The 27,589-nt window shown below is 44.6% G+C and overlaps 1 protein-coding gene across 3 annotated transcripts in view; it reads left to right on the top strand.

Annotated features, from left to right (window-relative positions):
* ash1l (ash1 (absent, small, or homeotic)-like (Drosophila)) overlaps nt 1-27,307 on the top strand; it is a 29,637-nt gene extending 2,330 nt beyond the window's left edge. For 2 of the 3 annotated variants that reach the window (XM_068711194.1, XM_068711195.1), the window contains exons 3-27: nt 1,688-2,483; nt 3,290-7,634; nt 10,528-11,197; nt 11,366-11,539; nt 11,673-11,767; nt 12,287-12,360; nt 12,530-12,575; nt 12,821-12,929; nt 13,093-13,299; nt 13,486-13,632; nt 16,130-16,238; nt 16,372-16,521; nt 17,069-17,136; nt 17,621-17,787; nt 17,884-18,036; nt 18,333-18,387; nt 18,813-18,945; nt 20,137-20,406; nt 20,773-20,859; nt 20,972-21,062; nt 21,638-21,776; nt 21,913-22,085; nt 22,487-22,653; nt 23,212-23,701; nt 24,889-27,307. In XM_068711194.1, the coding sequence (XP_068567295.1) occupies nt 1,875-2,483; nt 3,290-7,634; nt 10,528-11,197; nt 11,366-11,539; nt 11,673-11,767; nt 12,287-12,360; nt 12,530-12,575; nt 12,821-12,929; nt 13,093-13,299; nt 13,486-13,632; nt 16,130-16,238; nt 16,372-16,521; nt 17,069-17,136; nt 17,621-17,787; nt 17,884-18,036; nt 18,333-18,387; nt 18,813-18,945; nt 20,137-20,406; nt 20,773-20,859; nt 20,972-21,062; nt 21,638-21,776; nt 21,913-22,085; nt 22,487-22,653; nt 23,212-23,701; nt 24,889-24,980 (8,820 nt within the window). In that variant the 5' untranslated portion in view covers nt 1,688-1,874 and the 3' untranslated portion in view covers nt 24,981-27,307. The remainder of the gene's footprint in view (nt 1-1,687; nt 2,484-3,289; nt 7,635-10,527; nt 11,198-11,365; nt 11,540-11,672; nt 11,768-12,286; nt 12,361-12,529; nt 12,576-12,820; nt 12,930-13,092; nt 13,300-13,485; nt 13,633-16,129; nt 16,239-16,371; nt 16,522-17,068; nt 17,137-17,620; nt 17,788-17,883; nt 18,037-18,332; nt 18,388-18,812; nt 18,946-20,136; nt 20,407-20,772; nt 20,860-20,971; nt 21,063-21,637; nt 21,777-21,912; nt 22,086-22,486; nt 22,654-23,211; nt 23,702-24,888) is intronic. The other variant, XM_068711196.1, reaches the window with a different exon arrangement.
* The last annotated feature ends 282 nt before the right edge of the window (nt 27,308-27,589 follow it).

The following is a 27,589-nucleotide window of genomic DNA, read 5'->3' as shown; positions in this document are numbered from 1 at the left end:
GCTTTGTAAATACAAAAGCACCTTGATGCTAAAAATGAAAGTGATATGCTTTTGTGTTTCGACTTATTAATCACGAATTAGAAAACAATTCGGCCCGGTGTCTGATCATTTACAGGAGAACAAGTGCCAGTAAATGACCTGGCGTAGCTTGGTAGAGGTGAGGGGGATGTTTTGACTCCCCTGGGCGGCTTCTCTCAAGACTTGTAGCCTTTTCAAAGAGTTCGGTACTACAGTGGCTTATATTTTGCCATAGCTGCTGTCAGGGCGGAAGCAGCTAGTATCAATGTGAGTGCTTAGTATAAAAGAATGAGGAGAACATTTGTCACTCTGTGAGAGAAGGACACAGGGAATAGAGTTTAGGGGGGTGGGCGGGCTGAAATGTGTTTTTGATTAAAGTAGAAGCACAGTGACTTTTGTTTATGTGCTCTTATTACTGCTTTCTAAGTTTGCGAAATAAAGTAGGAAGAGGACGGAAAAGCTTAAGGAAGACGGCAAAAGAACACAGAGATTGATGGAGTGTTACAGAAAAGAGGGAGGTGTGATTTGAGTGTGGTATGTGTAGCAGGAGGAGTCTGCCGTTTTGAGGTGAAATAGAGTGAGTAATAGAAGTAAACACAGAAAAGGAGGGCGTGGGGGAACTATTGGCCAAACTCCAAAAATTGGGCTGCGTGAACTATGTGGTTCAACATCAACAAAAAAATCACTACTACTGTTTTCCACAGTCGTAATCCAAAACAAACATAGTCTAAGACTCTGTGTAGGGCAGATTTCTTTTTTCCTCTTGCCGCGACACTTTAGTGATGTGTCGACTTGTATGACTTTCCTCAGGCTCCATTAAGTGGCTCCTTTAGTGCTTTCCACTAATGTAGGGCGCAGAGAAACCGCCGGCACGTTGACGCTCTATCACTCACTCTCTGTTGCTGCTGGCGAAGGCTGGGAAAGGCGGCCGGATCCTCTGTCTAGTCCCAGAGGGCCCAATGTGCTGAGGTCACAGTTCTGAATTGCCTCCAAATGACTTCATCCAGAGAAAGCACCTGCTTGGGGGTGAATCCACATTAAATCACTCAGTGACCATGGGGAGCGGTAGACAACTTCATTGAATTGGGCTGTCCTCTAAGGTGCACAGCTAAGAAACATGCTGCTCTATGCTGCTGTGCTAACGTAGGGTATGAGCACTTTGCCACCATCACAGTTTTCACTGCAACTAATGAGGGAATTTAAGGGATTGCTCATTTGGCATCTTATCCTGATACACCTTGGAAGGATGTGGCAGCACTGAGGAATTACCTATTGACTCTGGACCTCATGGGCGTTTTAGTTCTCAGGTGGAAAATTCAGAGTCCTTGAACCTAAGTTTACATTTTTCAGGTAGAAGAGCCATGGCTGTGTAAATAGGTCACAGATTGTTGTAGACTGAGGACGAACACACCATTAAAAAGTCACCCGGACAGGATGAAGGACAGCCTATAACCAAATAGATGATAAAAAATTGTTGCTCCCCGTCTGCTTTTGCACTATCATTCATTATGAGACATTTTATACTTCTCAGTTGTAGGGTGATGTTTAAAACTGTCACTGTTTGGTTGATGTTCTGTGTTGCAGTGACTAATGTAGAATTTGTTTTTTCCCCCCTCTGTCCTTCCTTTTTCCTTCTCTCTCCCTGCTATACCTGTCTTTACTCCAACAGTTGAAGGACGGAGAAAGAGGGCTGGACTGCCAAGGAAGGGATAGAAGCCACCAGAAAACAAGGAGAGCTTCACCCTCACCGTTTCCCCCTCCCCCCCCTTAACCCTTATCCCATCCCCCAACAAAAACTCTACCTGGTATCCACAACACCCCTTCCCTAGTAAACCTGCACACCCTGTAAAGTTCTTATGGATCCGAAAAATCAGGTGGGGACTGCAACTCCACCCCCTCCTCTCTCAGGAGTCCCCTCAGGGGAACGAGACAAGGAGGTAGGGGGTGGAAAGAAAGAAGAAGAAGAAGAGGAGGAGAAGAAGAGAGACAGAGATAAGGAAGGAGCTGTCTCTGCTGGTGCAGGAGGGGCAGGAGCAAGTGGGCCAGGAGGTGCCGCCGGTGACCAGTCCCATTTCTCCATCAAAGAGAGCAGCCTCTCCGAGGGCAATGTCAAACTTAAGATCGGCCTTCAAGCGAAACGCATGAAGAAGCCCCCTAAGATCTTGGAGAATTACGTGTGCCGACCAGCCTTCAGGGCCACTGTGAGGCATACAGGACGCGGAGGAGGCGGTGCTCGTGGAAACCGTGCCGGGGCTACAGGTGATGGGGCAGGCATTCAGAGCCAGAGTCCTTCACAAGGCAGGGAAAAAGATAAGAAAGAGAAATCCAGTGTCAACAGGCCGGCCTCATCGTCTTCATCAACCCCCTCTGCTAAAGCTCCTACGCCACCTCCTCCTGCTCCTCCTCTCACCAGCACTACCACCCTGTCACCCGCCCAAGTGAACGGGAGCACTCCGGCAAAAAGGGTAAGAACAGTCGATTTATGTATTTTGATTCAGCAATGGATTCACTCTCTGCCAAAAGTAAATACTCAGTATTGATAGCCAGCATGTTCACTGTATTATAATTGTTTTATGTACATACTTGTGTACGTTTACCTTACTTCCTTAAAATTGTATCAGTCAGTCGTCAGTGAGGCAGCGTTCCACAAAAAGGTTACCGCTGTAATGACCATGTTATTGCACAGATAAAGAACAGAGCATAAATTGTTCTTTAGTTCTCTTTGTTTTCTCTGTTGGCGTGTCCCTATTCATCATGCACCGCCCCCTCCAATCTCCCTCCGTCTGTGTCGTCTATCCTCTGTCTCTGCACGGCCATGTCCTCTCCACCTCCCCTCTCTAGCTCTCCCTTTCTGTCCCCAATCTGACCCTGATAAGTGTTATTGAGCTGAGTCTAACTTCACCCCTGGGCATGCCCGGGAAGCAGCAGACAGAAAATCTTATCAATGAATTGCATTTTGTAAAGGGGGTTCAGCAACCTATTTCTGATTGGTAGTTTGTATTTCTAGCTGGGCCTGTCTCTGGTCAGATGTGTTAGGTTCAGTAGCACCATAGCTGCTCTAAATTTCTCTCAAAGTTGTCATAAGATATCAGCGTATGACTTAAGTTAAAAACGTGTTCAAGCATTTCAAGACTTTTTGCATTCATACATTTAATATAGACATTTGACAGTGTATTTCTTAAATGTAATAAATACATTATTACTCCTCTGTAACCCGCCATGATTAACTTGCCATCATTTTTAACTTGCCATCTCATTCTTTGTTTTCCAGGGTTCACCAAAGATGGATTGTAAGTCTGATACAAAGCCAGACATGAAAGCAGCCACCACCACATCTGAGAGACCCCTTAACCTTCACCGCCCTCCACCAGACAGCAAAACGCATCCATCTGGGAAGAAAACACCAACTCCTCAACCCAACCCCCGGACATCTTCACCTTCTCCACCACTACCCGCATCAAAGGAACCCAGCTTTGAAGCTGTTAAACCTGCTCAATACCCCTACAGCACTGAAAGTCAGAGAGACAAGGACAAGAATGTTCAAAATTGGGTAGCACCCAAAATCACTGAGAAATTGGCTCAACTCATAGCAACTTGCCCACCATCAAAGACCCCTAAGCCCGCCAAACATACAAAGATTGACCCCGCCCCTCCTCTCCCAAGCTCAGGCTTTATGGCCCCCACAGCCAAGCAACGAGACAGGGCTATGGCCAATAGGAACACATATTCAAGAATGGTACACCTTTCTCCACCACCTCCTGTATCACGACCGCCTGGTCGGCCCTATGGTTCGAGGAACAAAGACAGTGTGATGGAAAATTCAAGTGCCCTGACACCACTGAGGCAGGAGGACACAGACGGGGATGAGAAAGCTAGTAGCAGCAGCGATAACAGCATCGGCAACAGCAATAACTGCCTGTCAGCCATGTCAAAGGACTGCAGCAACGACAATAGTAGCATTTCAAAGCCCCAGTCACGTCCAGGTCACTGCCTACCACACAACACATCTTTGCCATTTTGTCCCATTTCATCCTCTTCCACCAACTCAGCTGAGCAGAGGACAGTGGGTGCAGTGACACACCTGGGCTCCCCTGCTCTCTCACAAGCACACCATGCACGAGAGAGTCCTGCCTTGGCAGAAGAAAGCAATGCAAATAAGAGGGAGCAGGGCAGTGACAGCCCTAGAGACTTAACCAAGTGCCCTCCTCCAGGAAAACCAGAAGGGAAAGACAAGGGGGCTAGTAATCAGTCACTGCGAGTTGAGAGGGTGAAGAGCTCTAGTCCAAATAAGCGCAGTCCCAATCGGGATAGTAGCCGATCCGGTCGGACCAGCAGTCCCGCTGAGCCTTTTAGACAAAGGGCATCTCCTTCACCGGAGCCAGATGATGACGAAAGTCCACTAACGCCCCTGAGAGATGATTCTCCTGATTCATCCATAGACTCTCCAGCAGAGCAGGACAGCAAACCCCTTAAAAAACGCAGGGGAAGGAAACCCCGCTGGGGCCGTCCTATGAACAAGATGCTGGGTCAAAGAGCAGGCCTGGACAGTCCCTTCGACCAGAGCAAAACCACCTTGCCTTTATCGTCAAGCTTGGAAACCCTGTTGCCACCAGTTAAGAGACCTGTGGGCAGGCCTCCAAACCCAAATAAGGTCAAACCAAATCCTGTGCCACAAGGTCCATTGTCTCAGCTCTTCCCACCCCAGCCTAAGAAAAGGGGAAGGCCGAAGTCTATAATGCCAAGGCTTGACGCTTCAGCCCGTGGGTGCCTTCCTAACAAGCTGGCTCCCTCCAAGGTATTTTCCTCTTTACTGAAATCTAAAGAAGAGCAGGACCCCCCTGTTCTACACCCTGAGGTGGACCTGAACCCCCCTAAACCTATGCCTCGAAAACGTGGACGCCCCAAGCGGCTTCCTCCTACCTTACCCCAAGAGGGTCAGCCTCCCACGTTGGCTCCAGAGGCAGGGGACATGGGAGACAAACGGTTCCGCAGCAAAGGAAATGGGCAGCTTATCATGAAAACTATTATAGGCAAGATCAATAAGATGAAAAGTATGAAACGAAAGCGTATTCTCAGTCAAATCTTGTTAGGCCCAAGACCAGAAGACACCCCTAAATGCACCACCAGTGGGGTGGTCGGCTCTGTGGAAGCTGCAACCCAATCATTGTCGTCCCTGGCTGCTTCTTTTGGGGGAAAACTAGGGCCACAAATTAATGTCAGTAAAAAGGGCACAATATACATGGGTAAGAGACGAGGCCGCAAACCAAAATCAGCGAATGCATCAGCTACAACACCCCCACCAGAACCATTCCTATCTCCAAACACCACTTCCCCTCTCCATCACCATCAATCACAGTCCCATCAACAGCACCAGCTCTCCTCTTCAGAGGTCTTTCCCTCCCCCTCCCTCTCGCAGTCTAGTGGAGGCCACAGTCCTATCAGCGATGCCAGCTTTGTGGAGCCAGGCTCAGTGCACTTTGCAGGTCACTCTCACTATTCTAACCCCCATCATAGCCACAACACATTCTCTTTCCCTCCCCCAACCTTTTCCGCCCCTAATCCTCGCAACCCCGGGTCATCATCTATGGCAACGGCAGCTTCCCAGAAAAAGTCATCTTGCCGTGGATACCAGCACCACCACCATTACAGGCAGCACTACCATTATCATAAGCTTTCACCTTCACGGCCACTCCATCCCACCTCCCCTGCTCCCCTCAGTGAGCTAAAAGAAGCCACTCCGTCACCAGTCAGTGAGTCGCACAGTGAGGAGACTGTGCCCAGTGACAGTGGTATAGGAACAGACAATAACAGCACCTCTGACCGTGGTGAGAAAGCTGGGGGTAGCTTGGGTGGAATTGGGATACCGACTGGGATGGGCAGTGGATTATTAATGCCGGGGGTCATTGGTTCAGCTATGGGTCCAGGGGTGGGCCTTAATTCCAGAGGCAGGCGGCGTCACTCCGCTGTGCTTATGGAACATCCGTCACCCTCTCCATCACCCCAAGGGACAAGGTCATCACCAGATCCCAGGAGACCTCACCCAGCAGCACCCGCCTCCTCCTTAATAGGACATAAGGACAAACATAAGCACAAGTGCAAACGCCGCACCCATGGATGCCCTGGCTATGACAAGCTAAAGAGACAGAAAAGGAAACGCAAGAAGAAGTACTTGCAGCTGCGCTCCCGGCGGCATGACCCAGACTTTCTTGCTGAATTGGAAGAGATTGTTGTGAGACTTAGTGAAATACGGATAGCACACCGTACCACTGGACACCGGCTCGGCAGTGGAATAGGCATGGCAGCAGGAACAAGTAGAGTGGCAGGAGTGGGGAGCAGGGCCGGTGGTGGCATAGGAAGCACAGGTGGCCCTCCTCCACATCATTATGTCCATAGGGATCTCCTGCCTACAATCTTCAGGGTAAACTTTGGCAGCTTCTACTCCCATCCTGCATACTCCTGTGACCCATTGCACTATGTTCGTAAACCAGACATGAAGAAGAAACGGGGGCGGCCTCCCAAACTGAGGGAGTCCATGTCTGAGGTTCCCTTTGTACCTGGGCTTGGATTCCACCTCTCCAGTGGAGGCTTCTACCACCCCTCCTACAGCGTCCCCTACTCCTCTGGGCCCCTGGGTTTGGGTTATTACAGAGGCTATCCCCCAGCTAGCGCTCTGTATCCCCACCCACACCACCAGTCACCCCACACAGCCCCATCCCACCACTCTCACCACTCGCCGTCTTTCCCCCCTCCTCCCCCCACATCTTACATGCATCATCACCACCCTTCACATCTCCTGTTGAACCCCTCTAAATTTCACAAGAAAAAACACAAGCTTCTCAGGCAGGACTACCATGGAGGAGGAAGGTCCCCTGTCCTGTATCCACCCATGTCCTCTGAGCTTTCCTTCAACTGGCACCACAAACACAAACATAGACACAAACACAGAGAGCGCTGTGCTGAGGAGGACAGAGAGGAAGCTGCAAGAGGAGGATCAGCGAGCCGGGCAAGTACAGGGGTTTCTGAGAGTGGAGCATCAGGGAAAGGGGAGCGAGTTGGCAGTTTAGGAATGGCAGAGTCTTTACAACGATGCCGCTTTGGACGAGATACCGCCAGCACCAGTGCCAGCAAGCAAACTGCTTCCACTTCTGCCAACTCCCCTTCTTCTTCCTCATCCTCATCTGCAGAAAGGTACAAGCGCAAAGAGAGCTCCATGTCCTGTCTAGGCCCCTCGAGGCTTGCACTGGGTAGCGGCTCAAAAGGCCACCACCCAGTAGAGTCTTGGTTCAGGATGGGCAGCTCAAAGGCAAGCTACTCTAAGCTTTCACGGAGTCACGTGGCACCTGGACAGGGTCCCTTCTCCGACGGACAGGCTGAAGACCCAGCAGGCTGCTCAGACAGTGAGGACGAGGAGCCTCTCAGCCCCACGGAGGATGCGGAGCCCGGAGCCCACGATTCTCCAAACCTTACAAACCTGTTTGCCTCTGCTCTCACCCGCACTACGCTGAAAGGGGGCAGGAACAGAAAAACCGAGGTAGTCACAGAGAGCTCCACCTTCTCCCACATTGACCGGCCGATGAGGAAGGACCGCTCAACATCAGCAGAAAGGAGAGAGTTGGGTAAGTCTGATTTTATTGAGTTTAAGTTGAAAGGGATCTGTAGGAATGGGGTGCCTACAGCAGAGGCTCCACTGAAACTGATATAGGGGACAAAAGCATATGCATAGTTCATTTTGAATAAAGAAAATACTGTATAGTAACCAGTAACAATAGCAGCAGGGACCTATTTGCATGCAGTAGTTGCATTAAATCATTGCATATCGTTCCTATAGCCTTTGAGTTTGATGAGCTATTCAGCACAGAAAATCTTTTGACCCAAATTAAATTTGACATTGTTAAAGGTTATTGGAGTCAATTGTGCACCAAATTCATTTTCCAAAAATAGTTCTGTGTCTGCAGTTGTATGAAGAATCCTGTGGCTGAATATGATTGGCTGATGTCTGATGAGCTTCATGACTTGGCACAGCTATAGTGAAACTGGCACAGCGTGCAATCCATTAGATCCAGCACTGGTTCCAGAACTATGTATTTGGGCAATAACTGTTTCAGACATTGCCATATGGCACAGCAAGTGTGCTCTCAAAGCTCGCTTGATCTCTGCTCAGTGAAGCCTGTGTATTTCCTGAAAATCCCTCACAGTGCTGAGAAGTTGCTTAGTGATTACAACTGGAACCATCCATACCTCAGTCATGGTTAGATCAAACAATGCAAGAAAATGATCTGTTCTGTCTCTGTGTGCCTCTCAGCTTTCTCCCTTCTGTACAAAGAAAACAGTGGAATAGGCCACTTATATTTTAGTGAAAAAAGCCCCCTTGAAAGACAGTGACATCGCCTGTGCTTATTTGGTAGCTCTTACTAGCGGTTACAGACTTGGCAAAAAAGTAATGACTTAAACTGGCTCCTCTGTGAGTGTGGATAGTCGCAGTTGACCACAGTTGATATAGCATTCTTGCCAGAGCAAAAAGGGGTGGAGTGTTTTGTTAACATGCTATATTTAGTAGACATTTCCCTCAAAAGCCCACAATGCGAGGCCTAGTCCTATCCTTCAGTACACCCAGCACCTGGGCTGAGCTAATGTTGCTGATGTAAGACACAGCGCTGCAGCAATGGCCTTCATCAGTGTGACTCTGAATGTCCCCTGACAAAGACCGATGTGCTTATGTGGGTTTATGTGTGTGAGCACCAGTAGGGTGGGTGTTTGTGTTTATGTGCGTGTCGACTAGTGAGATGTGAAGCTGTAAGGTCCCAGTTGAGGCATAATGGTTGCCGTTCAAACCACAGCAGGGTAATCCTGGATTAGAGCTCAGGACTCTGGGTCACCCAGCGGTCGCAGACTGTTAAGGTGGAGGAGGCCAAGGGTGGGGAACGGGCTGGCACACAAGACAAGTGGGGAGTGATGGACGTAGATACTGTAGATGCACAGTGACTGTAGGTTTGAGAGTGAAGGTGTAAAGGGAGGCCGAGGATAAGATGTAGCATAAAAGAGCAGGTGTGAATAGATATCCATCCAAATGTTCAGATTCTAAGTGAATGCCCAAATCAAAAGAAGAAAAAGCTAAATATTGTTTGTTTCTGTCAGCCAGTGTTGCCACTGAGCCATATTCATTCTGGATGACCACCTGTTTCACACCATGCACAATAACCCATCATGACCACATGCCAAGCTGTTCACACAACACAGGGGAATGGGGCAGGGGTCATGCAGTGTTTAATACTGTTGTCCTCTCTGATAAGCTAGTTAATCGGTCATCCAACTTTGACCCGGTCTTACCCGGTGACTTGGGTCACGAGTAGGATCCCTGATCTCACCGTGTCTCGTCTTTGAGGGTCGCTGGACATGAACAAGCCTCTTTCACTGATCCTGGACTCATGTCTGACACACACTGATGGTGTTGATGGATGTATGCCAGTAGTACAACTAGTATAGTATAGATGTGATAGTCTAGATATATATTATTTGTCATGATTTAGTCTGTTATAGTTGCTTTTTTGCAGCTTTTCCACCTTAGACATGTTTGTAATATTCAGTATTCTTTTGAAATGAATGTAGACTAAATGGAGTGAGGTCATGCATTTTGGAGTAGAGATGCCAAGATTTGTCTATTTACGCTTTTTGTGATTCTGATTTTTCCTATAAGTCTCCAGACTAGCTTTTTTTCACCACTGTCCCGGAACCAGTCCGAAAAAAAATTGGCAGCTGATTGATATGTGCATCTTTATTTTGCAGTAGTGGAGGAATAGGTGGTCACAGTTCTTAGAAGTCAAGGATGAGTGTGAAATGAATTAAAAAATGTAGAAATATACCGGGAGGAAAAGTTATTTTTTTTAAGGTCCGGCAAGAGGAGGAAGGAGGGAGAGGGTGAGGAGAACAATGTTAATGAAGAAAAAGACAAGAAGAGGAAAGAGGAAGATGTGTGAAAATCTTGTAATGTCAAAGGATGGGAAGTAGGAAGGTGAAGGTGAGGAAGGGTGAGATACGAGTTTAAGAATAATGTAAATGAGGAAACAGGAGAAATTTTAAGAATGATGTGAGAATGGAAAGAGATGTAAAGCGGCAAGAGGAGAGAGAAAATCGAGAGCAGCTAGGAAATGGTGAATAGATTAAGAAAACCTCTCTCAGTACCTCTCTTTTACCATTACATTTGTGTTAAAAAATACCAGCCTGGTAGGGCTAACATGGTCTTTGATGGTGTGTTAGCCAATTACTTGTATTTAGAGGTGTGAAACACTTTCAAACAATCTTACCTCAGCTCCAAATAGTTGTAAAAGTTGTAATTAACAAACATACATGATACACTACTTTGTCATTCAGCTTAGGGACAGCCACAGGACAGTATCACACAGTTTGTTGACTGTCTCATCTGTTATAATGACACTTACAAATGCTAAGAATTGCTAGGAATGTGTACTGTGTGCTTTGATACTTATTCATTTTCCCTTCTTCTTTGACTAGGGTCAACATCAGGTATCCAGACGAGAGGTGTTGCCCTCTCGCCCCCTGAAGGGCCCGAAGGATCCATGCACCACCGGCAGCAGCACCATCACCAACCTTCCCTGTTTCACTCCCACGGCTCTGCTTCCTCCTCCTGCCTCTCCCCCTCACAGGACTGTTGCCTCGATGCTTCCTTGCCCCACCACTCCCATCGGGCACAGCCGTCCAAACACAGCCTGCACCACGTCAACAAAATCCTGCGTGCCAAGAAGCTCCAGAGACAGGCGCGCACAGGAAACAACGTGGTGAAGAAGAGGGGCCCCGGACGTCCCAGGAAGCACCCGTTACCTTCCCCGCCGCCGTCCCCACCACCAGTGGTTGAGTTGAATCCGACCCGGCACAGGGACAGGGGGACAGAACGGCCAGTGGGGGGCCGAGGTTGGGAGGGCGACACTGTTACAGATGCTATTGAGGCGGTAGTCCAGGGCCAGCGTCGAAAAAGTCAGAAGAAGAAACGCTGGGATGGAGATGAGGAGGAAGAAGAAGAGGAGGAAGAAGAGGACGGGGAGGTAGAAGAAACTGAGGAGCGATTGCCAGACAGAGAGGAGAACCTGGGCAACCTAGTAGCAAGATCCAGACCTGGGACAGGAAGAAGCTGGCTTACCCAGGACGAGCTCCAGCACTTTCGTGGGTAAGCAAATTTAAATTACACTGTGCACATTAACCTTTATACTTCCTCTGTACAACCTCAGCTGTTGGTCACTGACAGAATATTCATGTTAGGATTCAATGCTGGTATATAAAGGAACATTATTAAATCCAGTCCTCACTAGAAACCAAGTCATGGTTCTATTTTTAGCTCGATGGAAAGCAAGCCAGATGGCCACTGCTCCCCGGACTGCCCAGCCACCGTCCCCCAGGAACAAGCTCCGCCCATGCCCATAACTAGCCAACGGGAGAAGAGAGCAGCCAGACCTCCAAAGAAGAAGTTTCAGAAGGCGGGACTTTACTCTGATGTGTACAAGACCGAAGAGTGAGTTGCAAAGAAATCTTAAACCACATCTCCTGATATTGACGTTTATTTTAGATCAATGCACCAAATACAGTTTTTGTGAAGTGCTTGTAAACTGCCCTTACATTTCACATTTCTTTACCGCACCTTGTAGCCCCCGGAGTCAGCTTCTGCAGTTAAAGAAAGAGAAGCTTGAATACATACCTGGGGAACATGAGTTTGGATTGTTTCCAGCTCCCATACATGTTGGTGAGTCTCAAATTCTTTCAATACACCCCCTATTTTTAAAACGCTGAATTTTATGTGATTACAACGAAATTAACTGACCAGTCGTTTATACTAATCCAAGTTAGTTATGTTTTTGGTGCTGTTAAAGAATTGACAACAACAGTCATGTTTCTATATGCAGAGGTATTACATTGGCCTGTCTTGTGAAGTTTGATTAGTCAGTTTTGCTGAATAGAAGCCACAACCGCTCTTCCTACTTCAGTCTATGTTCTACATTTGAAGGGCCTCAGGGGTTACTCATCAAAACTCTCCAGATAACTCAGTAAACCGCTTCTGGTATAAGGAAACCACAGGCTTTTATTTCCAGCTATTGTAGATGAAAAACACAATATGTTTCATCAACAGGTCAAACTTCTCATTTCCATTTGGCATGTGAATATAAATGTTATTTATGTATATGGTCAAAAATTGCTTCCCCTCTTCTTGTACGTTTCAGTTTCATTTTCTCCTTCCTAAAATTCCCCTGCTCTGTTTTTTCAGGGAAGTACCTGAGACAGAAGCGCATTGACTTCCAGTTGCCTTACGACATCTTATGGCTGTGGAAACATGATCAGGTGAGCAATCGTGTTGAGCACTAAGTGTTTTTTAGGGGTTTCCCATACTCACAGTGAATTATTATTGACAGGTAGTTTCAAGATTTACAGCCCCAGTGGAGGCCCACATAAGTACTTGTTTCTGCCTTTAAAGCCCTTTTATATTTACCATTCTGTTTGTGTGTTTCAGCTTTACAAGAGGCCGGATGTCCCCCTTTATAAAAAGATCAGATCAAGTGAGTATCCGGCTTTGTTCCAGTGATTCAGCCAGAGTGTAATTTGGAGCCGGATCAATTTATGTACATGCAGTTCTGTGTTGTACTACATTGGTTGTGTTGACTGTTGAAGTCCTTGTTATCAATTAAATGCATTGTTTGCAAAACAAGAATTAAAAATGCTTGATGTTCCCACTGCTGGTCACACTTCATGAGGGTGTCAATAACTGTAAATGTAAAACTGTAATCCCCCGGTTGTGTCACAGATGTCTATGTGGATGTGAAGCCTCTCTCTGGTTATGAAACAACTACATGCAGCTGTAAACCGCGCGAGGACTCGACTGAAAAGGGCTGCCTGGATGAATGTCTGAACAGGTAAAGACAAACCTCAGCATGCAATGGACACTTTTGAAAGGTTTCCCATTGGACATTTGATTATATTACAAAAATCAGTCCTCAGGCTAGTCTTGTTTGTTTACCTCCGTTGTTGTAAAGATGTTTGTTTAGTAATGAGTTACTCTCATTTTTTACATTGCAGGATGAGTTTTGCAGAGTGCTCTCCCAGCACCTGTCCAGCTGGTGATCAGTGTGACAACCAGCACATCCAGAGACACGACTGGGTCCAGTGTCTGGAGCGCTTCCGTGCTGAGGGCAAGGGCTGGGGCATCCGCACCAAGGAGACACTTCGCTCTGGACAGTTTATCATCGAGTACCTGGGAGAGGTGGTTAGCGAACAGGAGTTTAGGTGAGACCGTCAGATCACTTATGATGCATGAAATTCTTGTTTGTGGATTTCAGAAGATTTTGAATAGTCTGCATCTGCAGTTCTGCTTTTAGGCTTCCTCCGTTCAGGACGTAATTTATCTTGACATGGAAATGAATGAAAAGCTCTCTTTTAATCTTCCACTCGCTCTCTCCTATCGTACTTCAGGAGCCGAATGATGGAGCAGTACTTCTCCCACAGTGGCCAGTACTGTCTGAACCTGGATAGCGGCATGGTGATCGACAGCTACAGAATGGGCAATGAGGCACGCTTCATAAACCACAGCTGTGAACCCAACTGTGAAATGCAGAAGTGGTGGGTGTCATGGCAACGTCAAACCAGTTCCCTCCTGGTGTTCTTGTTGTGATGTTGGGTTCTCACCAAAGCACAGATTTGGCTTTTCAGGCACCAGTTGTAGCATTGGTTAACATTTAACGTGACGTTAGCCTCCGGTAGCTAGCTACTGACTCTGCATTAGTTACCAAAACCACAAAAAGTCACCAAAACAATCATTGTTACCTGTTTCTCCTTTTAAAATCGGATTTTATTCAAGGTGGCTTTTCTAATATATCTTGGCACTACAAGTGTCAAAATACGCATGTTTCATGTCCTCTTTAAGTATTTTAAATCCAGCATTGTTTAAGTCCATGTTTGTTAGCTTGTCAGTATATCGTGGCGTGTTACCACCACCTATATATCTGTGGAATAGTGTGACACCTTTGATGTGACTGTGTATCGCGTCACCCACATGCGTGCACATGCACATGTGTCCTTGTGTGCATGAACAGAACAAATAGAACACAGACCCACGCTTGGAAACACAGCTCTGTGGCTCTGCTAGAGATCTAAAACTCCACAGGGAGCCTTTAAGGACTGTCCGGCACATCAACAGTCACACAGTGTATTAAGGAGGCTGGAGAGCGGGAGAAGCTGATTGGAAAATGTTCCAGCTTGATAATTCAGTGTTTTCTTTTCTAAATGCTTTCGTCACTTACGGTTAACAAACTGGAAAATACCAGCCTATTACCTTAATAGTTTCAGTTAATTGCTTTCTGTTTGTGTGCCTGATGGTTTGGATGAGCTAGGTAATTTCTTTCTCACTCTGTGAGAGGAAAACTGAGTACAGTGAACGTAACCGAAAGGAGAGAAAGACATTCATATGTAGAGAAAGAATCATTTTGGTAAGATATGATCTTTTCAAACAGAGACAAGGCCAGTCAAGCCATTAAAGGTCCTCCTCATGTTATCAGATAATAACGGTTTCATTATAAGAAACCACGCATTCTTAGTAATCTTGCAGCTATTAAATGCAGTTTGGGCACTTTAATGCATATAGATGTGTGTTTGTTGTGGTGTTAGATTCCCTCAATGTGGCAGAAATTATTTTTTTTTGAAGGTTTGTGGATTCATTACAGTTAAACCACTTTAACATGATAAGTAGCCACAATGTACGTTTGCCAATATTTGACTGCCCTTGTTTGGGTATCTTACGCAAGCTCTAAAAGGGACACGTGTAGCAGGTGCACTTCATTGTGAACGAGAAAGCTCTGCCTTGTAACCCCAACCTTATTCATGCGGCCGTGTGGTGGTAATCTGATGAGATCACCTCAGTCAGTCTCTGCTAGTGTTCAGAGACCTAAACGGCTTAAAGGCCAAAACAATTCACTGGTTTCCTGAGGGATTGCTCTCACAGCATGGCTAAATCCACTGCTATTGTAGATCTGGCTGAGCAGGCCTCTTGAGTGCGTGACTTCTATATGTGAGACCTACTTGGGTTTTTTGCATGCGTGTGGTAAATCTGCAACATGTGTCAGCACAGTTTAGAAGGTTTGATTGTGGACATCTAAGGAGCTCCAGAGAGTCCACTATCAAACCGTACCCTCTGCCCTCCAGCACAGACGAGCTCATAATCTAGGACACTGGTCGGTCTATGTGTGTGTGTGACTGCTTGTGTGGATAATTTAGAGTGGCCGGCCTGAAATAAAAGACTCCACAAGGATGGAGGATTTTCAGCACAAAGCCTGACGAGTCATCCATCTTGTCACAGAAGAGAGATTACATGGAGCCGGGCCTTAGATACAGCTGTAGTGCCTGAAGACAATGCGCTGAACCAGCTTTTTACCCCTATAGAAGGAATAAATTATCAAGTGGCTGGCAAACAGAATAGTGTGCTTTATTCTTAGAAGAATGGTGAAAAGCTGGAGCACAGCTTTGGTTTGGAGAAGAGGATAATGAGGAGGACAAACGTGTTGAGCGGTTGCCAAATCGAGCAAATAAAAACCGGGGCCTCTTCTCTTTTTTTCATGCATTTAAAATGTCTTAATTTAATTGTCATTCTAACGGGGCTAGTTTAACATTGTTTTAAGTCAATATAGAAACTTGACTCCAAACTTCACCAAAGGGTTAAAAGCTTGACCTGAAAATAATATGATCTCCCATTACATTTATAGCGTTATTTAATGGAATACCAGTAAATTTACCGTTTGTATATCAATTACTCACCCCATGTTATCTTTATTTATGAAGAAAACATAGTTGTTCTATGATGTCATCTTGAACATTTATCAGTAAAATACTACTCTAAACAAACGCCGTAAGATCAAAGAGCAACCTCCTGACAGAGCCAAACACTCTCAAGTCTTGTGCACTAAATTATCTTTTAACTTCCATTTTGCATATTTACAGTTGTTAATTTGAATCCTGTTTTTTATTTATTTTTTTATAAGCTCTCATGCTTTATAATTAACGATAAAATGCATCACAAGTATGCTGCGCCCGCTCACTCACCGTCCCTGTGACTTCTCTCTCTCAGGTCCGTGAATGGGGTGTACAGAATAGGCCTCTTTGCTCTCAAGGACGTCACCAGCGGCACTGAGCTCACTTATGACTACAATTTCCATTCCTTCAACACAGAAGAACAGGTGAATCACCAGCAACTATCTTTGACCTCCTTTCATGTTTGGAGTCATCATCGCTGCTTCTTTTGTTTTGGCTCGGCCCTTTTCTCACTTTTTTTTACAAATGAATGCGTTTTTCTTTTCTTTTACTTTACAGCAAGTGTGTAAGTGTGGCTCAGAGAGCTGCCGGGGGATCATCGGAGGGAAGAGCCAGCGTATTAACGGCCTGCCTGGGAAGACCGGAGGGACTCGGCGGCTGGGTCGACTCAAGGAGAAGAGGAAGTCCAAACACCAGCTCAAGAAACGAGTGAGTGATCAATGTACTTAAATACATTATCTGTTCACCCTTACTTAAGATCTATAATACCAGAAAATAGCAAACAACCCTCGACATTTTCATTTCTTAAGAAAGAAAAATTAGTCCTGAATGTTTTTTTCTTACCTACCTGAATAGAGACCACCATAAGGGTTTGCTTAAGGGGTTCCTTTGATTATAAACTCTTGTATATTGTTATATTACTATAGCTATTGTCTGGCTGTAAAGCATTTGGTAGTGTCTTATTAAATATCAGTTGCAGTGCCTATGTAGGTCATGAATGTGTATGTGTCTCAGAGGTGCTCTTAGTGGGCCACAAGGTGTCTAAAAAAGTAACTCAGGGTAGTCTTTTGAATTAAGGCTGAATGGTATGACCTAAAAGTTACAGTATACCATGGTATGTTTCCAACATGCTTTCTGCAGTATACATCATGGTTTTAAGTTTGGATCTTTAGAAGTTAACAAATTCTGATTGAACTAGTCTAGGGGGTGTTTCCCATTATTATTGGTGCTTTAATACAACTGTCTCTTTCTTCAGGAGGAGGAGTCGAGTGACAGCAACAAGTTTTACCCCCATCTCATGAAACCCATGTCCAACAGAGAGAGGTGAACACACACACACAGACACACACACACACACACACACACACACACACACACACACACACAGCAATACATAAAAGAAACAAAACTAAACAGTTTCAAATTTTGACACAAGGGGAATTCTATTCTGTTGCTAACGTTTCAGGTCCGCTAAGTGTCAAACTTTTTGACAAAGGTGTTAAAAAAATGCACATTGATGGTAGATAGCTGACACATTTCTTAATTTCTTCAATTTAAATGCAAAATAGAAATTGTTGTAATATAACTTATGAAATATTTCAGTGTAAAACAACATTTGGTTACATTTCTGAATTCATAATTAGTGCAAGTCAATTAAATCAAATGCATGCGATTTTTGCTCTCAATTGCCGTACTTCCTTAACAGAATGGTGGAGTGGTATTAAATTTCAAATGTGTTTTGTGAGTTGTTAGCACTCACAGACACATGCCATCTTCACACTTTTGTCCCCTCTGCCTCAATCATCAGGAATTTTGTGCTGAAGCACAGAGTGTTTCTCCTGAGGAACTGGGAGAAGATGAGGGAGAAACAGGAGCTGCTGAAGAGAGAGGGTGAGCGAGAGAGGGACGCCAGTAGCCTGTCCTTGTATACGCGCTGGGGAGGAGTGATCCGCGACGATGGCAACATCAAGTCAGGTGAGTGTACAGCCTTAGAGGTGTAAACATATGTGATCTGAAATGAGGGGAAATTGTGTAAAACCGTCATCCATAATGCTTGTGCCTTGTTTCTAGACGTGTTCCTGACGCAGTTCTCGGCACTGCAGACGTCGCGGTCGGTTCGCACGCGGAGACTCGCCGCCGCTGAGGAAAACACAGAAGTCACACGCACTGCTCGCCTCGCACACATCTTTAAGGAGATTTGTGACATGATCACCAGCTACAAGGGTTAGTGTCTATAGTGTCGACATATATTCAGTATGTGCCCACACTGGTGTGTGTGTGTGTGTGTGTGTGTGTGTGTGTGTGTGTGTGTGTGTGTGTGTGTGTAAGCACCAGTAGAGCACTTTCTATTATACTATTCTATTAAATATTCTCATTAGTGTGACCTCTAGCTTTATCTGAGGTCTCATCAGTCCTCCAAACACATCTGTCAGCGCCTCGAATACCTAATGTCCACTGAATGATAAGGCTGTGTGATTAAAACACGATGACAGGAGTGTTATTCTTCTGTCATCCCTCAGATTCAGCCGGCCAGACACTTGCTGCTCCGCTGGTGAATCTCCCATCCAGGAAGAGGTAAGAGTGTGTAAAAGTGCAGACCTTGCATTTCGTCTGGTTCATTCATAATGTTTTACTGTTTTCCAGACAGCAGTGTTGTTGTTTTATCGGGTCTATCAGTGTACAGCACCCACACAGTTTTATCTCGAGCCACACATTTCAGCCGTGACAGCCTGTGCTTTGATTCTTGGCCAGTATTGCGTCACTTTGCGTCAAAACAATAACAGCTCCTTTGGCTACATGATACAAATATTGTCATGGTTGGCCACAACTGAGCCATACTTAATATCTCTATAGACTCAATGATTTACAAGCACTAAATGTTTTTTAAACTGTTGATTTTGTGGATACTTAGACTTCTCCAGTTTTAAAACAAATGGTTTTAAATGTTTTCAAACCAGATATGCGGAGACTAATCCTGCTGTTTTTTTGTTTACCATCAGGAACAGCCAGTACTATGAGAAGGTGACTGACCCTCTGGACCTGAGCACCATCGAGAAGCAAATCCTCACGGGCCACTACAAGACTGTAGAGGCGTTTGACACTGACATGCTCAAAGTGTTCCGAAATGCTGAGGTAGGCAGGTGTCCCACCGGTTGCTAACATTACTGTTTGTGTCTGTTTACATACATCATTTCATAGCTCTGTCAGTTGAGCTGCAAATGTTGCTGGTAGAAGAACTGAATATTTGAAAGGAGACTTTTGAAGTTAAACAATTAAAACGCCAGTACCAATACCAGTACCCATAAAGTGATACAGGTACCAACAAATCATTCATCATGTGAATGGAAGCTGTTTTTGTGTGAAAGAAAGTACTTCCCCTGGAGCAGGGGCTTACTTTACAGTTGGAACTATCTTACAGGAACTAAATTTAGTCCCTGGTTTAGATGATCTTGATCTCTTTGGAAAGCTCCTACAGAGAAAAGGCTCTAAAGGATAAACCCACTGCCTAGAGAGTCATCATTTGTAAATTATCTATCAAACTAAATGCTTAATCGATGTCATAGATCTTCTCTGCCTGTCAGATTTATGTCAACAATCATTAGAAAGATCAGTGCGATAATTGCATGAAGGCTAAGGCTGCTGAAGCATCCAGTCTTCATCATTTAATAACACTTATCACAAGAACACTCGAGTCTCTCGAGTTTAATCCCAGAATCTTAAGAGCCCAATCAATATCAAAAAGCCTCATCAAAAGGATCATTCAAGCTGTTACTGTGCAGCACTAATACATTTTCCCTCCCACTCACTCGGTTCATTTCTTTTTTCCTGTCTCGCACACAAACACCTCCCAAATGGGATACAACTTCATGACTGCTGATCCTCTGCTTATATGTTACAGGCTCTTTTGATTTACATCTGTATAGCTTGAACGTTTAAACAAGTGCCACTTGAAACCTCTCAGAGGAGTTTACTCTTCAAGTCATAGAAGTCTGAAGTGGACGTCTAAATTAGATTCACCCTTTTGTTCCAAGACCCTGCCAGACTAAAAATAGCAGAGGGGAAAATGGTTTATTGTTAAATTGAGAGCTGTGAAATTTTGGCAGCGACAGAGGCAGTTTTGAATGCATTTTTCTGTGCATACTTCTGCCTTTTATATATATATATATATATATATATATATATATATATATATATGCAGTTTTGAGGTTTATTGTCTTTGTGTCGTACGTCAGAACACACAAATTTATGAAGATGATTTCCTGTAAATTCATTGTTTTGGGGAAAAAAAATATATATTTAAAACTGGTCTTGTTTTCCCACCAGAAATATTACGGCAGGAAGTCATCGGTCGGCAGGGACGTTTGTCGCCTGCGTAAAGCCTACTACAGCGCACGCCATGAAGCTGCTGTCCAGATAGATGAGATTGTGGGCGAGACAGCCAGCGAGGCCGACAGCTCGGACTCGCTGGAGCGTGACCATGGCCACCACGGAGGAGGAGGTCCAGGGCCGCACGACAAGGACGACGACGTCATCCGCTGCATCTGTGGAATGTACAAGGATGAAGGCCTTATGATCCAGTGTGAAAAGTGCATGGTAAGAAGCGAGGTGTCTAACACACATAACTGAAGAAGATTGGGTGACAAATCAACATTTATAGTAGCTTAGAAAGAAAGTTTTGGTGAGCTCATTCTCTAGAGGAGAGAATTTGCAGAGTTTCCAAAGGAGAGTGTGCATTCAGTCCTCCTGTATATACTTTTTAATTTATATTAAACAAGGAGACTACCACAGTTGCGAATCAAGGAGATTGTTACAAATGTGTTTGTCTTTGTTAGTAATGCAGGTTCAGAACATCACTGTTATTCTTGTCAGAGTGAGTCACTGTCGATACCAGCTCAGGAGTAATTGATTCAACTGTCCAATTTGCATTCACATGATTCAACAATTGATTTGTCTCTCTAGGTGTGGCAGCATTTTGACTGCATGCGGCTGGAGACCGAGGTGGAGCACTACCTGTGTGAGCTGTGTGACCCTCGGCCTGTAGAGCGGGTACGTCTATCCCCTTAAAAAAGCCATGAATACTGAACCTCAGTGTCTGTCTGGGCCTAAATTGTCACCACCCTTATCCATCTGATCTCACTCATATGTGTTGTTGTTACAGGAAGTTCCCATGATACCCCAGCCTAGCTACGCCCAGGCCGGCTCTGTCTACTACATCTGCCTCCTCCGAGATGATCTGCTGCTACATCAAGGTATAGTAATCAGTCTTTCAATCCTTCAATGCTTACATCCATGTTTACTAGCTTGCTGTGTTCTTCCTTTTCTGGTCCATTGCTGTATTTTTTGGCACATTAAAGCCACTTGTAGACAAGTGAAATAGTGTGAAACTATTGGCAGGACTGTGTATTGCATCACCCACATGAAGTAATACACAGCCAATATGCCAAACAAAACGGGGGACCCATTCATGGAAAAATCTGCTCCATGGTGTTACTAGAGGTCAGAAACTCCGCAGGGAGCCTTTAAGTTTCTCTTTAAGCTATGTTTATTACAATTTAGTCAAGGCAATTCAATTAAATTGAATTATAAACAACAGGCCTTGTATTGTAGCACAGGGTTGAAGTGAATTTTATGTTTCCTATGCAACCTTTTTACCTATAACGTTTTGAAATGCCGAAATGTGATCCTTTCCAACTCCGGAAAACAATTGTTACTGCACTGAGATGTTACACTCAACCTGTCAGTTGACTTCTGTATCGAGGAGCCAACTTGTAATATTTCACCATTGCAGACCAGAAACCTGTCAGTGTCTGTGTCTTGTGTACAGGTGATTGTGTGTATCTGATGAGAGACAGCAGGCGCTCACCTGAGGGACAGCCTGTCAGACAGTCTTACCGTCTCTTGTCTCACGTCAACCGAGACAAACTCGACATCTTCCGAATTGAGAAACTCTGGAAGAATGAAAAGTAAGTTCATCAAATGTAGGACTTTGAACAACTAGCATGAAGTACTGTAGATACCTGCCGGTGAGAATAGATTATTATTGTGCTCATTACAGTGTTTGACTCGCTGGTCTTTTCTGTGTCCTCTCAACCTCTAAAGGGGTGAGAGATTTGCCTTTGGCCACCACTACTTCCGTCCCCACGAGACGCATCATTCTCCATCACGGCGATTTTACCAGAACGAGTTATTCCGCATGCCGCTCTACGAGATCATCCCCCTGGAGGCAGTGGTGGCAACCTGCTGTGTCCTCGATCTCTACACTTACTGCAAAGGTGAGAGGAAACGCACGCAAACTCACACATGAGCCATCTGAATGGAGTGTTTTTTCCCTATTGAATTAGTAATTATGTTTACTTAAGGTTTCTTCGTTGCTCGAGTAAAGCTCAGTAAATTGTACACGCAAGTATATGGGTTATACCCACCTCTTATTCTGGTGGTATACCCGCCTCGGCCAAAAAATAATTGTAATATATAGGAGATTATACCCAATTGCTCCTCTGTAACCTACCTGTCTACCAAGTAGTTCACCCACCTCATCAACAACCACTACACCAGTGACCTCAGACATGCTCGAACAAAAACATAGCAGAACAACTAAACACTGTTTTCACATTTTATAACGACATAAATTGCATCAGTTCCTGGCTAATACAAAATGTGTTCCTTCCTACAGGACGGCCGAAGAGCGTAAAAGAGCAGGATGTGTACATCTGTGATTACCGCTTGGACAAGTCTGCTCACCTCTTCTATAAGATCCATCGGAACCGCTTCCCAGTCTGCACCAAGCCGTACGCCTTTAACCACTTCCCCAAGCGGCTTGCACCCAAAAGAGACTTTTCGGTGAGAGTGGTGGGGGGTTGCTGCACTGGGATCTGTTACTGATTTATAAACGCTGAAAGATATTTTAAGAGTGGAGGTAATATTACAGCCCAGGGAACATTTTGCTTCGGCACTTCAGAAACAAATGAGAGAATCTGCAACTGCTTTTTGTTTTTGATTCAAACCACATTGTTTGCAGTGAGCCACATTCCAATATCTGTGGAATGTTTTGTGAATTTTGTTATGTTGACAACTAATTATGTCTCATGTAAATTGTAATTTTAATAGACTTAAGGAGAGTTTTTGTTAGGTTATGTTTAGTTTTGTTGGTTTTTGCTTTCATGGACGACCGGCAGGATAAGTTTCACTCCATTAAATTAGTCCAGGGCTGTGTAAATCTCACTGAAAACTAAATTAAGATGACTCTCCTAAACTTCTCCTGTGATTTATAAACTATATTGCACTGAAATTATTGTCTATTTGCAAACCCTAACCATCAGAAACCAAATTTAGATAAATTAGATAGAAAATACTTGCAAATACTGTTTGACCCGGGACTGATTGTGACATTTTTTGCAGCCTCACTACGTTCCCGACAACTACAAGAGAAACGGAGGTCGTTCTGCCTGGAAGAGTGAACAACCCAAAGGAAACGCAGGCTGCGATGACGACGGCTCTTCCTGTGACCGGGGCGACGACTTCCCACCCGAAGCTGAAGATGGGAGAGGAGGAGAAGAGGACGACATGGACACGAATCCAGACGAACCTGAACTTCTTTCAGCTAAGCCCAGAAGAGTGGAGCGAGAAGGGGAGGGCGACGAAGATGAAGATGAGAAGGAGGATGACGAGGACGGGCAGGAGTCTGAGGAGTGCAAGGAACTGGAGGACAGTTCCGCCGAGAGGATAGGAGAGATGCTCGAACTCCCGTTGTCGTCCGCCTCCTCTCCGCTGCACCACCCGGTGCTGGGCAGGAGGGAGGCCCAGAGGGAACGGCTCAACAAAATTCTGCTGGATCTGCTGCACAGAACTCCCAACAAGAATGGTGAGGGAGCGGGAACAAAGCAGGGGGGTAGGTCATCAGACAATTTAGGGTTTTTAAGTTTCAGATCACTTGCATCATTTAAACATGTTGGATAAAACATCTTTTACACTGTTTCTAAATGGTTAAACTCAAAGTTGGGGCAAAGAACTGCTTTAGAGGGAGTGGGGGATGGAGAGGGAGCAACATCTGCAGCTCACATTTAGATGTTATTCATATTTGTGTTAAACTCTTTTTGGCATTCATCTAACAGATGGCAATCTCTGTTTTTGGATCTGTTGCTTTCTTCATGTCCCCTCCTCCGATGCAGTGTGTCAGTCCGTTGTCATTGCTTCAATCTGCTGACAGTATTACAAAGAATTCTCTAAACCTAGACCAATTTTTAACACTAACATTCAGTAGCTAATCGTAGTGTATCGAGAAATAGTCTGGTGACTGATAACCAACAATGACTCGATCCTGCTAACAAGTGTTGTCGGTGTAGCCGATGCCTGATACAACTTATTCCTCTGTGCCTTAGACCTCCACCGTTTTTCAAAAAACTCTTTTTAGTGAGAAACAGTTGCTGAATCTGTAGGCAATAGGACAACATTTTGGCATAGATGGTTTCCGTTTGTAGTCTGGCGAGCAGTCTTTAACGGTCCGTGTGGAGAGCAAAAGAGCAGGAACGCATTGGTCGAAATGTGATCTTGGAACTCACCGGCTGTCGTCCGGTGATGATTTAGCTTTTTATTTGTTTAAAATGTTCCTGCGAACAGCTGCTTGTGAAACAGCCCAGTCCTACACGTCTCCTAATTCCAACTCTAGTCTTGCATCTGAAGTTGCTAATCGGACTGTAAACAAAGAGCAGTGCATGGATTAGGAAGTCTTGGTCCAGATATCTGCAGGCTACACCAGAACCTCGAAAATATAGACCCTTGCCCCAAGAGGCGTATCCATCCGCTAACACATTAATGCAGCTGCCTGAAGCACAGAGGTAGCGTTTGCTGACGACGAAACAAATACATTTTTATTTCTTATTTGTGGATTACTCGTAGCACACCTGTCAGGTGGTTTCAGATAACCACAAACAGTTTTTGAGCATTTTGAAGCTTGATACCTCAGTAACAGAAGAGACACCTTTGCCTACCTTTACCTTTGATTACTTTGATTAAATTACCCTATGTGTCAGCTGTTTCTTAGCTCTAATCCCCCCCACCCTCCTGTTCTTCCAACAGCCATAGATGTCTCCTATCTCCTGGAGGAGGGCGCAGGCCGCCGGCTACGGCGACGGACGCTTGGATTCGGTGATTTCGTGTGCAGAAAATAACTTTGCTACGTGCCTGTCAAGCACACTGCCTTTCCTGTTTGTGAGCAAGGGGCAGAACACGGAGAGACAGCGAGAAGGGAAATGCTGCATTGTCGGTTGTCTGACCATTAAGGACCACAATGCGTCCCTGGGGGCCTCTTCCAGGTTACCTCTTCCAAGACTGGTCATCTCAACTCTGAGAGGGTGGAGGGGGTTTGGAAGCGCTGACTCCATGGCAATTTCAGCTTTTCAAGAGTTCTCAAGGAGCAAGAGGAGAGAGCTGACCCAGACTTCTTGCTTATTTAAGTAGTATGATGCAAAACCTTTTTTTTTAATGAACATAGGAGAAATAACCCATGCACTTAATTGCATTGAATATTACAGACATGGGCAGATGAATTCCCCTATCAAGCATCGTAAATGAAACAAGTGGTACTGAATAGGGATGGAGTGATGGTTTCAGTCAGTGGGGATGTGAATGCTGGAGATTTGTTCCCCCTAGTGGGACCTAGCTGCAACGACAAAGTATAACAGAGGAGAGAAGATCAGCGCCGGGACACATGGGGGAGAATGGCATAGGAGAGATGTAAGGTGAGCGGTGTGCTCACATGCTGCTCATGAGAAAGACAGAACGAGGGTGGTGAACTGCACTTTTGGTACCATGGATATTGTGAAGCTCTGTGTAATGTATCTATAACGAAAACACACTAACACTCTCACAGTATTAGATGATGCAGTCTGGAGAAAAACACAAAAAAAAGCGAGTTTAAAAAGTCTATTATCTTTTTCCTGTTATACAGTAGTAACTCATTTAGGAACAGAAGAAGCCGAGGGGGTGTGTTTTTTTTTTTTTTTTGAGTAAAGGGAGGGGGAGGATTGAGTGTGTGCTTTTGTCAGTCAAAGTGTCTTGTTGAGGTTTTAATTTTAATCTTTTGATTTTCTTACGAGGCAGTCAGCTTCGCCCGTCTTAACATGATTCACCAGCTTAACTAAATCAGGCGTTTCGGGGGGACACCGGCTTCAACTGTAACGCCTTACACAGCCGTGCTCTCCGACTGCCTTGTGTGCGAGTGTGTGTGTGCGCGTGCACACTTAACGTGTGTCTGTACTCTGCCAGATTTCTTGAAGATATACCTTTTTAAAAAAAAAATGGAGAAAAAAAAATTAAGGGCTCGATGGCAATTAACAGTTTTAAGAAAACTATGGAAAAACAATACTTAACATGAAATGTATCGTGATGGTCATATTTTCTTATCTTCTGTGAGACGGGTGGGGCGGTGTATATTGGGAGGGCAAAGGGACTTGAGACTTTTTCTTTCTTTAGACTATGTTCCTGATTGCCATGGAGAATGTTTTAAAAAGAAATTGTGATATTTAATTAAATTTCTTTTCCCCCCCCAAAATGCCTCTGCTAAAAAGGGACAGCCTGCAATGTCCCAGTGCGGTTAACAAGAACGAGACACTGACGGAGGGAGAGCGGGGGAACGGACAGCTGTACAGTGCCAAGTTATGTAAATACACACACTTACATTGAGTGTCTCCAAAAGCAATATCTTGAAAAAATGGATTTTGTTTATTATTGTACTGTACAGGACTCAGCCCTAAATGTATTATGATTATTATAATATTATAATTTCTTCCGTTTGTATTACTATAATGAAGACACTTAAGCTCGGAGGAAAATGATTTTTTTTAATGTCCAGAAAAAGCTCACCAGACCTGTCCGGATGACATAAATACTTAAGCTGAGTTTTCGTTGCCTATTAATGAAATTCATCTATGTACTGCATGAGTGAGAAGAATGTCAAATGGACACAGAAGGCATTGGGACAGCACAGTGACTCAGCAACGACACCTTTGTCACTGAATATTGTTAATAATATTACTTTTTAAGGAGAAATGTACTCCTTGTTTTTTGCTGCAAAGTGTTGAACACTAAAAAAACAAACCAACATAAAAATGTTATGATATTTTTAAACGTTGACGGAAACAAAAGTAAAGCTGTCAACCCAATATCACGTTATTATTTTTGTTTTATTTTCAAATAGGAAATGGTTCCGTTTTGTGATAGCGGTCATCGTATGATGCTTGTACTTGTATTTGTGTGTTTTGTGTGATTTGTTTAGTTATTTTTAGACAATCACAAAATAAGATGCAAGCATTGTAAATGGCAGACTGGCGGACATTTTGTGATGTGTACAGTTTGTCAAAAAACTTCTTCCACTCGTTAAAAGTTTGTAATTATGATTCTTAAGTCATGAAAAATGCTGTTGGTTTTTACTTTTTGTTTTATATTTGTTTTTTTTGTTTGTTTGTTTTTTTAATAAAAAGCACTACATTATTGTGAATACACTTCATGTTGTGCTTTTAATATTCCTTAGATAGTTCACAAAAATGAAGCTAATTATAGCCTAAAATGAAGGTATAATAGAGTTATGACATGTTTGAAATGCTAGACTTGAGACAGTTGACTAGAGACAGTGACCTCTGCAGAGTGAAACATTATGCAGGAATTAAACATTTTAGATAACAGTGCAAGAATGGGGTGTAACTTTAAGTTGCATCTGCTGCTGGCTAGTTAGCCAGCTAGCTAGCTAATTCCACACCATGATGTCATGGTTACAGAAAAT

The sequence above is a fragment of the Cebidichthys violaceus genome, unplaced genomic scaffold (genome assembly GCF_023349555.1).
Source record: "Cebidichthys violaceus isolate CVI_PGR_0920_01 unplaced genomic scaffold, fCebVio1.0.p SCAF_16, whole genome shotgun sequence".
In the NCBI taxonomy this organism is placed as follows: domain Eukaryota; kingdom Metazoa; phylum Chordata; class Actinopteri; order Perciformes; family Stichaeidae; genus Cebidichthys; species Cebidichthys violaceus.
Note: the sequence above shows the minus strand (reverse complement) of the source record. Positions and strands in the feature narration are given on the sequence as shown.